Raw genomic sequence first — 16728 nt, 5'->3', positions numbered from 1 at the left:
TTGGATCAGCAGCATCACATTACCCAGAAGACTTATAAGAAATGCAAAGTCTCAGGTTGCCTGGGTGGCACAGTGCACAAACCAACCTCACTCTTAGTTTCAGCTAAGGTCATGATCTCAGGGTTGTGAGATCAAGCCCTGTGCCCAGCCCCAAGTCGAGCTCCATGCTCAGCGGGGAGTCTGCTTCTCTCCCTTTCCCTCTGCCCCTCTCATTCTCTCAATTAAATAAATCTTAAAGAGAAAAGAAAAGAAATACAGGCGGCAACCAATGTCTTACCGAACCAGAATCTGCATTTAACAAGATCCTCAGGTAATTCACCTGCACATTAAAGTTTGAGAAACATGGGTCTAGGGGTCATTCTTAATCTTGGCTGCCCATTACAATCACTAAGGAAATGGTTTTGTTTGTTAAATTTTATTTTTTTAAAGCCTCTACTTATTTATTTAGAGAGAGAGTAAGCAGGGTGAGGGACAGAGGCAGAGAGAAAATCTCAAGAAGACCCCACACTGAGTGCGGAGCTCCATGAGTGGCTTAATCCCAGGACCCCAAGATCATGACCAGAGGTAAAATCAAGAGTCGGTTGCTTAATAGACTGAGCCACCCAGGTGCCCCTTTTAGGATTAATTTTAAAATAATTTCAGATTTAGGGGCACCTCGGTGGCTCAATTGGTTGGGCATCTGGCTCTTGATTTCAACTCGAGTCATGATCTCTGTGTAGTGGCATGGAACCCCATAATGGGCTCCCTGCTCAGCGGAGGAGTCTGCTTAAAGATTCTTTCCCTCTGCCCCTCCCCCCACTCACTCGTGTGTTCTCTCTCTCATAAATAAATCTTTAAAAAAAATAATTTCAGGATGACTGGGTGGCTCAGTGGTTGAATGTCTGCCTTCTGCTCAGAGCATGATCCGTGAGTCCTAGGATTGAGTCTTGCATCAGGCTCCCTGCAGGGAGCCTGCTTCTCCCTCTGCCTAGGCCTCTGTCTCTGTGTCTCTCATGAATAAATGAATAAAATCTTTAAAAAAATAATTTCAGACTTGGAGTTGTAAAAATAGTACAGAGAGCTCCCATAACCCTCTACTTTAGCCTTCTATATGTACATAATCATAGTATAATTATGAAAATTAAGATATTAACATTGGTACAATATCATTAATGAAGCTTTGGCCTTTATTTAAATGTGGCCAATTTTTCCCCCATATCCTTTCTTTTTTCCCAGGAACTAACCCAGGATCCCACATTTAGTTACCATATCTAGTCTCTTCCAATCTGTTCTGTCTTTACGATCTTATCTTTTTTTAAGAGTACTAGCCAGTTATTTTGTATAATATTCCTCAGTTTGAGTTTATCTGATGTTTTCCCATAATTTCACTGGGGCAATACATTTTTGGCATGTATTCACAGGGAGTACATGATGTTAGTGTCTTATTTCCAGTGATGTTAAACTTGGTCACTTGGTTAAGGGTGTCTTTACCATAAAGGTACCATTTTCCCCTTTATAATCTTTTTTAAAAGATTTTTTATTTATTTATGAGAGACAGCAAGAGTGAGCAAGCACAAGCTGGGAGAGGGGCAGAAAATGAAGGAGAAGCAGGCTCCCCACTGAACAGGGAGCCCACTGAGCAGGGACCCCACCAAGGGGTTTGATCCCAGGACCCCAGGATCATGACCTGAGCTGAAGGCAGACACTCAACCAACTGAGCCACCAGGTGCTCCCCCTCTCTGTAATTAATAAATAACTTAGGACATACTTCGACACCATGTGAATATTCTGCTTCTCAAACTTTCATCCATTAATTTTAGCACTTACTAGTTGCTATTATTTGCAACAATTATTGCTGTGATATTCTAATTAACAGTGATTTTCAGTTTATTAATTGGAATTCTGCAAGGAAGAGCTGTTCCTTCTCCACCATTCATTCATTCATTCATTTCACTATTTATATTAGTATGGAGTCATGAATATTTATTTTAATCTATTGCTACTTTGTTACTTAAATTATTCCAACTCTGGCCATTGGGAGCTCCTTCAGATTGGTTCTTGTCTCCTTTTTTACTTACTCCCACTTCTCACTCTCTTTTTTCATGTTATTTTTATTTTTGTAATAATTTTAGATTTACAGAATAAACTGCAGACAAGTTTCTACATATCCTTCACCCAGCTTCCTCTAATACTAACATCTTACATTATTTGTGTTTGTATTTGTCAAAACTAAGAAACCAACATTGGTACGTTACCATTAACTAAACTCTACACTTATTTGAATTTTGTCTGTTTTCCCATCAATGTTCTTTTTTCCAATCCAGGATCCAATCCAGGATACTCATTTCATTTAGGACTCCATCCTTCTTTGAGTACTTTCTTACTTACACAAATGCTTCAGACTTGTCTTTACTCTGCCCAGTTCTGGAATACACAACTTCTGGAGCCCCGCTAGGGAGTTTTGAAAAATTCCAATGTCCAGGAAACATCCTAGATTAATTAAATCAGAATCTCAGGCCATGAAATCCAGGTATTTATAGCTTTAAAAGTTTCCTAGGTGATTGCAATGTGCATTTGAGACTGAGTACCACTAATGCAGACCTTCCCTCTCATTGCCAAAGAATAGTTGAAACTATAAATTCCCAAATGCCAAAGACTTAAATGTATTTCCCGGAAGGCTCTTATGTTCCCTGAAGACAAGGGACTCCAATTTGTTCTTCTATAATCAGCATCTAGCTCAGAACCTAATACATAGAAGATACCAGAAATGCCAAATGAATGAAAACTAAGTGAACCAAGCCTTGGCTCCCTTAGTAAAATTAGCCTCCGCTTGATTTCCTTTTTCCTAATCCCCTATCTATCTTACATCAGATCTTTTTGCTGCTAAGAAAAGGCCGCCCTTGGGCAAAATTTCCAGACAGAAATCCTCGTATTTCCTCCCTAGAATGATGCCTTGCTGGCTTCCTCTCTCTGGGTCTACTGTCAGCTTCCCTCATTTGGGTCCCTTTCTGCCACTTTTCCAACAGCCTTTAGAGCAAGCAATGCTCAGAAAAGGTAGCACCATCTTCTTTATTCCCTTTACTTCATCTGTCTTCCCTTTTCCTAGGCTTCAGTGTCTCAGCTTCTTCTGCAGAGAGGTACAGAGGGCATAGGCTCTGGAACCAGCCAAACCAGAATCAAATCCCAATTTTCTCACTTACTAGATGTATATACTTGGGCAAATTACTGAACTTCTCTGAATCTCTGTTTCATGGTATGCATAAAATGAGAATAATACCACTACTTTGCAGGATTGATGTAAGAAGTCAAGAGAACATTTTTGCTAATTTAGAGCACAGTGTGAGCTCAGAAATGGCCACCGTGATTGTTGTTGCTGTTATTGTCATTGTTGCTGTTGGTAGTAGTAGTGGTGGTGGTGGTAGTAGTAGTAGCAGCTGTAGCAGCAGTGGGAGTGGTTGTGGTAGCAGTAGTAGTAGTAGTAGTAGTAGTAGTAGTATGATCAGTTTCCTGAATCACACACTATTATTTGGAAGGGACAGGGCAAGGCAAATGAATTCTATAAAAGTGAGCAAGAACTTCTACCCAACTATCCAGAGATCTCAAGTAACTAATAGAAGTTTGTTTAGAATTTGCAGAATTAATTGCAATTACCTACACCATCCAGAGGAAGTGGTCAAACTTGCATAAAAGCAACCTCAGCTAAAGCAATGATTTTCTGACAACACTATCTGTTTATGTAACATACAGATAATAATAATTAACATAGGGGGTGGCACACAGTGATGTTTTCAGAATGGTTTTGTTTGCATCATCTCATTTAATTAAAACACCTCCCAATCTCAAGGAGGCTTTTTTTTTTTTTTTTTTTCCATTTTACTGATGAGGAAAATGAAGTTATATGATATAGTCAATGAGCTAGCAAGTGATGGAGTCAAAACCCACACAGGTCTCTCTGGCTCTGACATCCTTGTTGTTTCCACTACTGGTCTGTTTTTGTTTTTTTTCTGTATAAGTTTATAGGTGGCAGAAGAATACACTCACTTCCAGGTCTTTTGAAACTAGTTTTCAGGAAAGGCTTGAAAGATTGGACTGCCTAACTGAAGAAAATACTGAATTTAAAAATGGGTGAAAGGAGTCAAAAGGCACACATTTCCAGTTTTAAGTGTGATAGGTAAGTCCTGGGGAATGTAATGTATAGCATGGTGACTATAGTTAATAACACTGTATTGCATATTTAAAAGTCATCACAAGAAAAAAAATGTGTAACTCTCACCAGCTAGACTCCAATACCTGACATTTACTGCCCATATGCTTATGCTCACTAACCTTTGTCTTATATTTTTCCTTAAGCTCTCTTTCTGGCTTACCTCTTCTTTTTTTTTTTTTTTTTTTTCTGGCTTACCTCTTAATTCAGGCAAACGAAAACCAAAATTATTCCCAGATCATGGCGACTGCCCTGACAACACCTCCCATTGCCCCAGACCACCCAGACAATTTGAACTAAATGCCAGGCTAGCTAGGGGCAGTCCAGGTGGCTCAGGGGTTTAGTGCCACCTTCAGCCCAGGGCCTGAGCCTGGAGACCTGGGATAGAGTCCCACGTCGGGCTCCCTGCATGGAGCCTGCTTCTCCCTCTGCCTGGGTCTCTGCCTCTCGAGATCTCTCTCTCTCTGTGTGTGTGTCTCTCATGAATAAATAAATAAAAATCTTTAAAAAAATGAAATAAAATAAATGCCAGGCTAGTGCTTGCACAGACGGACCATTGAGTGACTTCTGGAATGACGGGCAATTACCTTTACCTCATTATAATACTAAAATCTCCTCCTAAGGAGGAGCACAAGCCTCATTTACATAACATACAATGTGTGCCTAGGCATGCTGCCGTAAGGCATATATGTGACCCTATGCCCACCTCTACATACTATAACAGAGCTTCCCTATCTAAAATATTCATCCTAACTCTAAATAAAAGGAACCTATCCACCCTCAGGGAGTTACCACTTTGGAAGCCATTCTCTGTGACCTCCTCATTTGCTGCAAATAAAAGTTTTCTTTGTGCAAGAAATTAATGTGGTATACAGTTTCTCTCTCATCAAGGAGCCAACTCACATTGATTCAGTTACTTAACTATGTATGGTGATGGACGTTAACTACATTTATTATGGTTGTCATTTTGCAATATATATAAATACCAAATCGTTATGGTGTATACCTGAAAGTTATATAATGCTATATGTCGATTATACTTCAATAAAGGAAAAAGAATCTGGAAAAAAAGTGCTGAGCATTTCCCTTCTCAATTGGCCTCCCCATCTTCTCCCTCTGGCTTAATGGGGGCATGTTTTTCTGGCAACTTGTTCCATCAACTAATCACTCAGTTAACTAACCAAATAACTAACATGATTAGCCTATGCTGGGAGCTGTGAGGACACCAGAAAAGATGTCTAGGCCCATCCCTCAGAGCAGTGTAGGAAATAGAAGCAATCCACTTAAGCAGAGTATGTGAGGTCAAGGGTGAAAGGAGAGAGAAGTCTGGGGAGAAATCTGAAGGAGAAGGGAATGATGATGGGAGCATAGGCTTGAGATGGGGAAAGGAACTGGAGATGGTGATTCTGGTGGGAAATAACAATCATAAAAGCTGGGAGGAGGAAATGAGGGCATTACAAGCCAATTGTGAAGACAGCAGCCACCTGTGGTTTGTATTTGTTGTCAAAGAACAGTGAGAAATAGAGTTGAGACCTGAATATGCTGGGTCATGAAACAAACAGCAGACTTGAACACCATGTGCTAAGTAAGCATTTGGGAGCTGCAAAGGTTTTTCAGCTAGGAAAGGACACCATGAATTTGATGTTAAAGCCAATTCTAAACATTTGCAAATCACTTTAGACTAATTTGTTGCCTGACTTAAACTAAAACAATTAGTTCTCAATGGAAGGAAAGAAAGAAAGAAAGAAAGAAAGAAAGAAAGAAAGAAAGAAAGAAAGAAAGAAGAAAGAAAGAAAGAGAAAGAAAGAAAGAAAGAAAGAAAGAAAGAAAGAAAGAAAGAAAGAAAGAAAGAAAGAAAGAACATAACTAACGAAGAAGAAAGAAAGCGAAAGAAAGAAAGAGAAAAGATAAAGAAAAAATCAAAAAAGACCCGAAAACTCTTCCTCTCCTACTACCTCCCGCATCACTCATAACTCCCCACCCTCCCCCCTCCAGCCTCCTCCCCCTCACCCATCCCCCCCCGCCCCGCCAAAACGCCCCCCCCCTAAAGAAGAAAGAAACAAGAAAGAAAGAAAGAACGAACTCAAGGTTCCCACCAACACTGCAAAGTGTCAGTATTTTGGAGCATTAAAATTAGAAATTTCTCTTAAAGGTGTTTGGCATGAAGAAACATCAAAACTAAGGAAGCTTCAATTTTGGAACAACAAAGCATGTAGGTACAAGCAGCCAGGAGTGAAGCAGAGAAAATTATATAATCTTACTGGTAGGGAAAATGCCCCAAACCACACTTTCAAAAATGCTATGGAGTACCTAACTGCTTCTTTTTCTGCAGTGACCAGGAGAAAGCCATTTTAATAAGTCTTATACCCAATATTAAGGTTGCAAATTAAGCTTTTTTATTCATGTATATTTTCTCAGAATCTTTATTTTACAGTTAACATCTACAGTTAACATCTCGGAGGCACACACAGAATGCCTGAGATAACCATGTGGTGCCTTTTAAAATCAGATGAGAAAAGTAATAAAATGCATAGAGCTCTGCTAACCTTTAGACTATTTGTTTTGATATTTTATCTTTCCAGATTGTTCTGTGATCATTAGGAAAGAGATTTCCAAACAGAATGCAGGCTTGCTTTGTGACATGGGGATGAAGGTTTAGGAGGTGAGAAACCTTTTTAAAAACAGACATAAGATGTTCTATGTATCTATTGCAACTCCAAACTCTGCTAAAGTATTTTTCACCTTCTTAACCTATGTTTGAATCCAAGCTATTGGTTATACTCTAATCCATACTTACCTATGAGTAAACATGGAATCAAGGCGCAGAAAAACCACATGATAGGACTTGTCAAGATTTCTTCTAGAACCACAGAGAGGGTCTGTGTTTGGCGACTCAGCTCAACCTGGAACATTGTTTCCCTCCAGAATGAAGCATTCTGTCCATATCAGCCATTCTTACTTCAGAATGCAGATGCTGGAGCTGGGGTCTGAGTTGCCGTGAAGACTGAGACTGAATTGTTTGAGAAAGACAAACCAGCCCAGACAGCTCAGAGGGGCGGGCTGTGCAGCTCCCTCCTTTCTGTCCAAACCCAGATATTGCATCAGAGGGAGTGGCATAGGAGACTTCCAGAGAAAAGGTACTAACTCTGAGGAGCTTGAGAATCTTCCTAGGAGAGATACTTGACCACAGGCTCTGCTCTGTGGGGGGGACCCTGGATGTCCCTAGAGGCCTCACTGGTGGTGAGCAAGCAAGATTTTACTTTCTCAAATTTTACCTATCCTCTTCTAAGTCTCCATCTTGTGAGTTCATTCAAGCTGGGTATTTACTAGCTCCTTTTGGTACATACTCCAGAAAAAGTAAAGAAGTTAAAAAAAAAATTTAATATCTTTCAAAAAGTCAGAAGGTGAAGAATTTAGCTTTATGTTTGCTTATATTTCAAAAAAAGAAAACCTGGAAGGAGATATAGAAACTAACAAAATTAAAAAAAAAAAAAAAAAAAGAAACTAACAAAATTGGTTATGTTGGAGCAGAGAGAGAATTGGGAAGATGGAGGAGGAAAATTGGGACCAAGACTCCTTGAAATATATTTTTGTTCAGGGGCTTTTTTGAGATTTTTTTATTTTGGTAAAATACACATAAAATTTATCTTCTTAACCATTTAAAATTATTTTTACATTTAAATTCAATTTAATGAACATATACTGTATTATTGATTTCAGAAGTAGAATTTCATGATTCATCAGTTGCATATGACACTCAGGGCTCATTACTTCAAGTGCCCTCCCTAATACCCATCACCCAGTTACCACATCCCCCCACTCATCTTCTCTCCAGTAAACCTTAGTTTGTTTACTAGAGTTAAAAGTCTCTTATGGTTTGCTTCCCTCTCTGTTTTCATCTTATTTTATTTCTCTTTCCCTTACCCTATGTTCATCTGTTTTGTTTCTTAAATTCCACATATGAGTAAAATCATAAGGTATTTGTCTTTATGACTGACTTCCTTCTTAACCTTTTTTAAATGTACAGTTCAGTGGTATTAATACATTTAAATTGTTGTGCAACCATCACCACCATCTGTCCCTATAAATCTTTTCATCTTGTAAAACTGGAACTCCATACCAATTAAACAATTCCCCCCATTCTCTCCTCCCCATAGCTCCTGGTAACCACCATTATACTTTATGCCTTTATGATTTTGACTACACTGAATATCTTATATTACTACACTTATATCAATGGAATCATGCAATTACTTGGCTTTCTGTGACTGATTTATTTCACTTAGCATAATGTCCTCAAGGTTCACCATGCTGTAGCATATTGCAGAATTTCCTTCTTTTCTAAAGCTAAATAATATTCCATTGTATGTACATACCACATTTTGCTTATGCATTCATTCGTCTATCAATGAACATTTGAGTTGCTTCCACTTTTTAGCTAATATAAATAATGCTGCTATGAATATAGGTGTAAAAACATCTTGAGACCTTGCTTTCAATTTTTTGGGTGCTATATATCTTTTTGCACTGTTTGGTGTAAGCATTAGTGGGAAGCATGAATGGGAGAACATGGGTTTTAGAGGGCCACAGATTTTGGCTTTAATTTCAGAAATTATTTGCATTATAACCTTGGAAAAAGTAGTCATTCATTCATTCATTCATTCATTCATTCACTAAGGGCCTACTGTATACTAGAATCTGGGAATTCAATAGCTCCTGCCCTAAACCAAGAACTTCTCAACTAGTGGAGAAGTTAGGTATGGGAATAATCATAAATCAATACTGAGGATAAAGTGACAGAAATATCCACAAGGGAATATAGGAGCATTAAGGAGAAATATCTAACCTAGCCTCAGGGATTAGGGAAGGCTCCCTGGAAGAGGTGACTTTTAAGCTGTTAAATGCTGAAAAAAATTAGCCAGGCATGGTGTACTTAGGAAACCACAAGAAATTTTATTCAACTGGAGAGCAAGGTTGAGTGGCAAGAAATGAAGCTCTAAGGCAGACAGAACCAGGATTCCAGATAGCTTTGAATACTTTGCTGAGGACGTTAGACTTTATCCTGAGAGCAATGAAGGTCAAAGGAGGGGTTAAAAGCTCAAATCTGATATTATTCCCTGCATTGGTGCTTTCAAAAGTTTATGATTTGAATGGAGAAAACAGTGGAAAGAGCTAAACTGGAGGCAGGAGGGTAAGGAATAAACTATTGGTAAGTGAGGTGAGAGATATCGTTGGCTTCCACTAGGTTTTCCCAGGTCCGTAGAGAGAAGTGACTGAATTCAAAAGATGAAGGAGGCAGAACCCACAGCACTTAGAGTGGATTAGGAGGGTGGAGGAAGAGGAAAACATGACTTTCAGGTTCTTGGTTTGAGTAACTGGGTGGACTGCAGCGCCTCAATCAAAATAATGGAAAGGAGGAGGGAGAGGTGGGGTCAGGCTAGGCAGGGTTGGGGGTGGTATGGAAAAAGGTTGCGTGTGTTCACCTTGATACACTTCAATTTGAGATGGTTATGTGGGCAGCAGCTGTCTCTAGTATGTTTCTAATATGTATCTTTGTCTCAAATCTATGGATGTCAAAGTATGACACCATTTCCCCTACCTTCAGCATTCCAGTAGTAGCAGAGACCAGGAAGTGGGTGAGAACATTCAAGGAAGAGTATGTACATTAAAGAGACATGCGGACGTGCACCTGGAGAAGACCTACATATAAGGACCAGCACCAGAAAAATAAAAGAGATAGAGGGAGAAAAAAATATGTCAGAGAGATGACCCTGAAACAAACTGTGGTCCTGGAAATGCCAAAGGATGGATAAATCACCAAGGAGGAGTGTGGAAGAGTCATTGAGTTGATTATTGAAAAATGTCCCCTAGATTTAGCATCTCGAAAGCCATTAGTAATCTCAGTAAAAGAAGTTAGTGGAGAGCTTGAATCAGTAGATATTGTAAGTGGAGGATTGGACGGAAAAAGTAGTACTCCTTTGATATGAATGGGAGGCAAGCAACTCCGTGAGCTTCATTTTTTCGTTTACAAAATAATGTCTTACGTAATAGTTGTGGGATTAAAGAATACAGGCAAAGCACAATTAGCCCAGGGCCAGGAACACAGTAGTCTTCACAAATGCTGTATTGACCATTTGTTATATTAATAATGTTAACAATAAATACAGGGGCACTTGGCTGGCTCAGTCAGTGGAGGATGCAGCCCTTGATCTTGAGGTTGTGGGTTCGAGCCCCACACTGGGTGTAGAGATCACTTAAAAATAAATTTATTTTAAGATTTTATTTATCCGACACACACACACACACACACACACACACACACACAGAGAGAGAGAGAAAGCACAAAGAGGGGGAGCAGCAGAGGGTGAGGGAGAAACAGACTCCCTGCTGAGCAGGGAGCCTGATACAGGGTTTGATCCAGGACTCTGATTAAGGCAAATGCTTAACCTGCTGTGCCATCCAAGTACCCCAATACATTGGGGGATTACTCACTTTGACTGGCTGCTCTTTCGCAGGCTCCCCATCTTATGGTTTGGCCCCTGGATCAGCAAAGAAAGGCTTCCAGTTGAAGATATCTATTAGAGGGTAGTTAAAAGAACGGGCTCTGGAGACTGTCTGGGCTGGCATCTGGGCTCTGCCACTTACCAGTTGTATTAGTTATATAGATTTTTTACTACATCATGGTCAAGAACACTTGCTGCATGCTCTCCTTGATCCCAGCACTGAGTATGGCCACGTCTATGCCCTGACCTCTGGTCACCAGCTGCTTGTACCGTCTCACTGCTTCCCTAGCGTCCGATCCTGGCCTCCTTTGCCTTTGGGTCTGGACACACCTCAGCTTGGGAGTGCTTCATACATACTAGACTCAATACCTGTCCCCACTTTTACCTTTGTTCTCCCAGTCCTGGCTTCCTAATTCCTCTATCCTAAGTCCACTTCTGCCCACAATTTCCACATGTTAAAAGTTAACAATAAAAGTCAAAGTGTACTGGCTATCTACTACGTGCCAGGAATTGTCCCTAAAAGCTTTCCATAATTATAAGGATTTCCATATATTGTATAACAGACTTACAAGGTAAGATTTGATTTCCAACTTTTCAGATGAGGACATAGGGCTCAGAGAAATTTATTTACTGTAGATCACAGAGCTAGTCAGGGATGGAAACTGGAATTCCACCTGAAGTTTACCTAACTCCAAGTCTTTTTTCACTTACCTTATTGCCCCGAGTGTCTGAAGAGCAGAGTGAGGTGAGTGATCTTGGAGATTAGCAAAGGTTTTAGAGAACTGACAAATCTCAATATGGAATACTAAGGATCTATCAATTTAGATTTGGGTAGGAGAGATGCATTCAGTTTAGGATTCAACTGGGTGAGTGGCATGAGCCAGGCCCAAGGACCAAAAAGTTGAAGGGAATACACACTGAGGATAGAAAGGAAATGGTACGGAAACAGAAAATGATGGAACACTCATTTACTCATGCTGTGGGAGAAGGAGAGTTGTTAGCAGAACTTGGGTCTTAAGATAGTTAGCTGTACTTGGGCATGAATTCCTGTCTCCTAAGGAGAGTCTCTCTCTTGGGCTCAGCACATCTCAAGGGACACTGAAGGGGTAATATTATCTGCCTGCCACAGCTTTTGAATGACAGTTCCTGTCAGGACTGCTTCATGACTCCAGGAATTCTTACCATCCACCTCCACTTGGGCCTGCCATTGGGTGAGAACTTCTGGAGGGTTGTGCCTCACCTTCCACCTCCTACCCTTGCTTAGACATCCCCACTCTGATCTTGCCTTCGTCTTCTGGCTTTGAGGTATATCTTTGTAGCCTCTTGTCCATGCAACGTACCCAAACCAAACTATCCCCTAATTTGTCTCCTGCACTTTTCAGTTCAATTTCTACCGCTTTCCAGAGTTGAAGGATCATCTATATCTGAAGATGAACTGCTAGGAGAATGAGTCTATTTCCTATTATAAGCAAGTATAGTCTAAAATAGGAGGGTTTTTTTTTTCATATTACACTATCTGCCATTTAAGTATTTGATATTTAATTTTACAAGAAAAAGCAAAGAGAGAAAAGGTTTTTGTGGATAAAGGTAAAGAGGCAGTGGGGAGGGATAAGGAGGTTGATGGTCAAAAAGACTGAGCTCTGTAAGGCTGACACTAGAATGAAGCAAGGGGAGCAGACAGTAGGGCACAAAATTTGAGGCCATCACTCTTAGGGTTATACAAGTGCAGGATAGGTCCTGATGCCCTGCATGGACGACATGGTCAATTACTCTATTCCAATAACCACTCCTTGCCCTACTTAGATGACTTCCCTTTCCTTTACCAAGGTTCCTAGATATCTATGTCCAGTATTTTCAGCACAGCTGACAGTTGTAATCCAGTCTCAATTTCTTTCTCTTCTTTCCTCTTTCCCTCTTTCTTTTGGAAGTAAAAGTGGAATTAATTAAACAGTGGAATTCCCCTTGTCTTATATTCTTTGAATTCCTGCTTCCACTGAATCTGCTTCAGATATAATTTCCACACTTTCAAGCTCTAGTTTTCAGGGTTCTTGTAGCCCTTTTTCACCTCCTCTGAATATACTTTTCAATTTCCTCTGTAGTTTATTGTCTGGCCACCAGTGTAGAGCACCAGGAATTTAACCTTACTTAGGGTTAAATTTTTCCTTAGGGTGTGATCAATTAAAAGCCTTATGTCTGTCAAATAGTTCTTCTTCTGTAGTTATAACTGATTTTTTTTCAATGTGACATGCCCCAACAACTCTAAAGGTGGAGAATCAAGCTTTATTCACAATAGCCCTTTGTAGTTAAAAGTTCTATGCCTAATAACATACTAGTTTATTCAATTAAAAAAAATGAAAACCAGAAACAATGCTCTGTAATAGTGAAGACTGTAATAGTCATCAGTGATTCTATTAATTGGAGCACACAATATACTCAACGGTCAATTTTTTAATTAGAGGCCTCCTTTGATCACCCAATATAAACATTCCACTTCTCACTCTCACCCCCCTCAACCTACTGCTCTATTCTTTCTTTAGAGCACTTCTCCATTAGGCGTTTCACCAGTAGAAATATAAATTTTATGACAGCTTTTGGACACCTTTGTCTATTTTCTTCAGTATCATATTGCTAGCTCAGAACTCTGACACCTGGGCATTCAAATATTTGAGGTGAGTTGGTTGGATGGCTGGATGATGGATAAACATCTCCAAAAGCTAAACACAGACACACAATCATACACACACATATATAACAGTTCAAATATTTTTTTTTTCATTTTGGCACCAAGTGATTAGCATATGCCCTGAGAAAATCAGGAAATCTGTTTTAACATCCCCCCTTATCTATAGTCTAGAAAACATTTCAGAACAAGCAAAATATGGCATTACATGCTCCTAGACACAACACGCTTATTCAGGGATTACAAATTTCTTCCCTAAGAGCTCAAGAAAATCAATTCAATAATCATTCCTCTAAAATAGACAACACTTCAGTCTCATTCTGGAACTCAGGTCTTCACATGTCTCCATAATTACCCAAGGGCTATCTGCAACTTTTCCATGTAGGCTCAGATATAAATTTTCTTAGCCCAGAGATTTATTTAAAGCAACTAGTTATTTTTACTTTAGATGTCTATTGTTAATTGTCTATTTGTTTTCCTGTTTGAAAGTCATTATTATTCAAAAGCTACCAGGAAACGTGGAAAAAAGGAAATTGACTACTTTGTCTTCTGTAGTTATAACTACAAATGAAATTTCCATTATTCCAAAATACTGAGCCCAGCTTTACGTAGCCTTAAAAATAGCTTAAAAAGTAATTTGAGTGAAATATTTAAAAATCAGCCAGACCAGTAGGTAAATTAAATATCTGTGCTAAGCCACTTTAGGCAATAGGTCAATTTTGAAATATTTGATAATGAAAGTGCTCTGGCCAGCAGACATATTCTTTAAAAGACACTTTGGTTTAAAAAATGTACCTTGGGGACCCTGGGTGGCTTAGCGGTTTAGCGCCTGCCTTCAGCTCAGGGCGTGATCCTGGAGTCCTGGGATCGAGTCCCACATCAGGCTCCTGGCATGGAGACTGCTTCTCCCTCTGCCTGTGTCTCTGCCTCTCTCTGTCTTTCATGAATGAATAAAAAATCTTTCAAATAAAATAATAAAATAAAATAAAATAAAATAAGTACCTCTATGTGGCCAATTATAACTGAAACTCCTGTTCATCAAAACTCACAACACTCAATTTAGGTTCTACCCATTAAACAAAAAAGTCTTGGCAAACTGTATACTTTCAGATCAAGAAACACGTTGCTGGCAAACTTGGTTGCTCAGTCACTTGGTTTAAGTCATGTAACAGCAAGAAATTAGGGTGTGGATTAGGCATAGTATGCTGGTCTGCACGTGTTTAGAGGATGACAGAGTTGAGTCATATAAACTTGCTAAACCAACAGAACCAGCTTATCAGAAGAGAGAGCTTCCTACCTTGCTTCACAGTAGAATCAAATAATGGTTTTCCTTAGCAGTAATGCTGCATTTTTTTTTTAAAGATTTTATTTATTTATTCATGATAGTCACAGAGAGAGAGAGAGAGGCAGAGACACAGGCAGAGGGAGAAGCAGGCTCCATGCACCGGGAGCCCGACGTGGGACTCGATCCCGGGTCTCCAGGATCGCGCCCTGGGCCAAAGGCAGGCGCCAAACCGCTGCGCCACCCAGGGATCCCAATGCTGCATTTTTTAAGAAGTCCCCTGGATGCTGTTCAGAACATAAAATGGACGTCATCTTGTATCAAATGTCCTTGAAGAAGGGACTACAGTTGTGAAGCCATTTGGAAAGTTAAAAGATTTCTCTCTATATATGTATCTATATACACAAAAATACAAAGGGCCCCCTTAGAGCAAAATATTAAAGTGGAAAGGTTAAAATGTGTTATAATGCTACATTCCTAAATTTGTTGATTTGGACATTACATTCTGAGGTGTTTCTGAAAAATAATAGTTTTCAGATTCTAAACCAGAAACTCTATGTTATAGGAAAAATAGGGACTAACAAGTATATTTGGAGATGTGAACTATGGAGATAAGGGTTGGGAAGGGGACTTTTACAATTTTTTTTTTTTTTAACGATGTACTTTAGTAAACATAAGGGGACTATTCAACTTAGATTCCATCCAATAGTCACCTTGTGGGAATTCAACTGCAGAACTGCCATATTATTTACGGGAAACCAGAACTCTAAACTTTATGTGAAATTCCCCAATTTTAAAATGTGAACAATTACTTTTTTTGTACTGTGTAGGCTGAGCTGTACTCTGAAGAAGGCACCTGGCCAAGATGTGGGAGAGAGGCATGGTGAAATTTGGACTTTTCTACAAGGAAAAAGGCTGGTCTTGAGTTGAGGCAAGGGGTAGAAGGTAAAAGGTACCTTTTCCTAATTCTCACAAAAGTACCTACACTGACAGCAGTGCCCCTGCTTCTTTCAATCTCTGGATTAGAAGACAGGATGAGAGCATTAAAATGAGATAATTTATGTGCCATGTACCTACAAGGATGGCCTTTTCCAACCAACCCAAGTTGCTCATCTGCTAGGCCTTTTTATTCTTCCAGCAATAGCAATGGATTAGCTAGCCTTCCTGTTTTTAGTGATATATCTGTGACACTTTTATTGTGCTATACATCTGTGTTACTGTGTATAGTAAAAGATACATTCAATATGTATCTTACGTATGTGTTCATACATATTTTACTGAATCCTAAGGACCTATGACCAATTAACAAATATCGCAACAACAGCTTTTGATTATTGAACTTAGATGAAGTTCTCAAATAACTTCTTCCAAGATTTTGGAGAAGTTATTTACAGATGTGGATCGGGCAGTGTTATCTGTTTAAATTGATGGCTAAGTGTCCCCTCATATGTGGAAGAAAATTTCCGTTAAGATAGAACATTTCACCTATTTCTTTTTATGTAAGATTTATTTATTTATTTTAAGGAGTGCGAGAGAAAGAACAAGAGAGCAAGATGGAGAGAATCCCAAGCTGAGCACAGAGTCCAATGCACGGCTCGAGCCCATGACCCTGAGCTCACAACTTGAGCAGAAACCAAGAGTTAGATGCTCATTTGACTAAGCCACCCAGGCTACTCCCAGAACTCTTAGGCTAAAACAAACACACAGATGGCAGTGTGTCACCAAACAGAATGTACCAGACTGGGAAAAAGGAAACCTGGTTTCTAATACAAGTCGGGCTACTAGCTAGCTATGTAGATGTTTTCTAAGGTTGTTCTAATTCTTAAGAAAATTGCTTCAAATAAAATTTATGCTTATAAAGACAGTCATTGATATAAGGATTGGCTTAAGACTTTTAAAAATTGATAAAATATTTAAGTACAAAATTCCATAGTTTCTAGTGAGGTTTTCATTCCAGAATAACAGCACACAATAGGTATTATTGGCTCATCAACTCCCTGGCATTTTGCAGCCCAGCTGTGCATGCATAGGAGAGGAACTAAAGGACTTGAGAAACTACAGGATACTTGAAAGAAGAAAA

General features: G+C 39.4%; 1 protein-coding gene across 6 annotated transcripts in view; it reads right to left on the bottom strand.

The window, feature by feature from the left end:
• The window catches only part of IL20RB (interleukin 20 receptor subunit beta), a 37273-nt gene extending 30024 nt beyond the window's left edge, over positions 1-7249 (bottom strand). Inside the window, exons 1-2 of one of the 6 annotated variants that reach the window (XM_038570979.1) lie at positions 6981-7249; positions 2368-2469 (exon numbers count right to left, since the gene is read on the bottom strand). In XM_038570979.1, the coding sequence (XP_038426907.1) occupies positions 2368-2469; positions 6981-7095 (217 nt within the window). In that variant the 5' untranslated portion in view covers positions 7096-7249. The remainder of the gene's footprint in view (positions 1-2367; positions 2470-6980) is intronic. The other 5 variants (XM_038570976.1, XM_038570981.1, XM_038570977.1 and 2 more) reach the window with 5 other exon arrangements.
• Positions 7250-16728: the final 9479 nt, after the last annotated feature.

Source organism: Canis lupus, chromosome 23 (assembly GCF_011100685.1).
Source record: "Canis lupus familiaris isolate Mischka breed German Shepherd chromosome 23, alternate assembly UU_Cfam_GSD_1.0, whole genome shotgun sequence".
Lineage (NCBI taxonomy): Eukaryota > Metazoa > Chordata > Mammalia > Carnivora > Canidae > Canis > Canis lupus.
The sequence above is the reverse complement of the archived record's forward strand: the minus strand, read 5'-3'. Positions and strand labels throughout refer to the sequence as shown.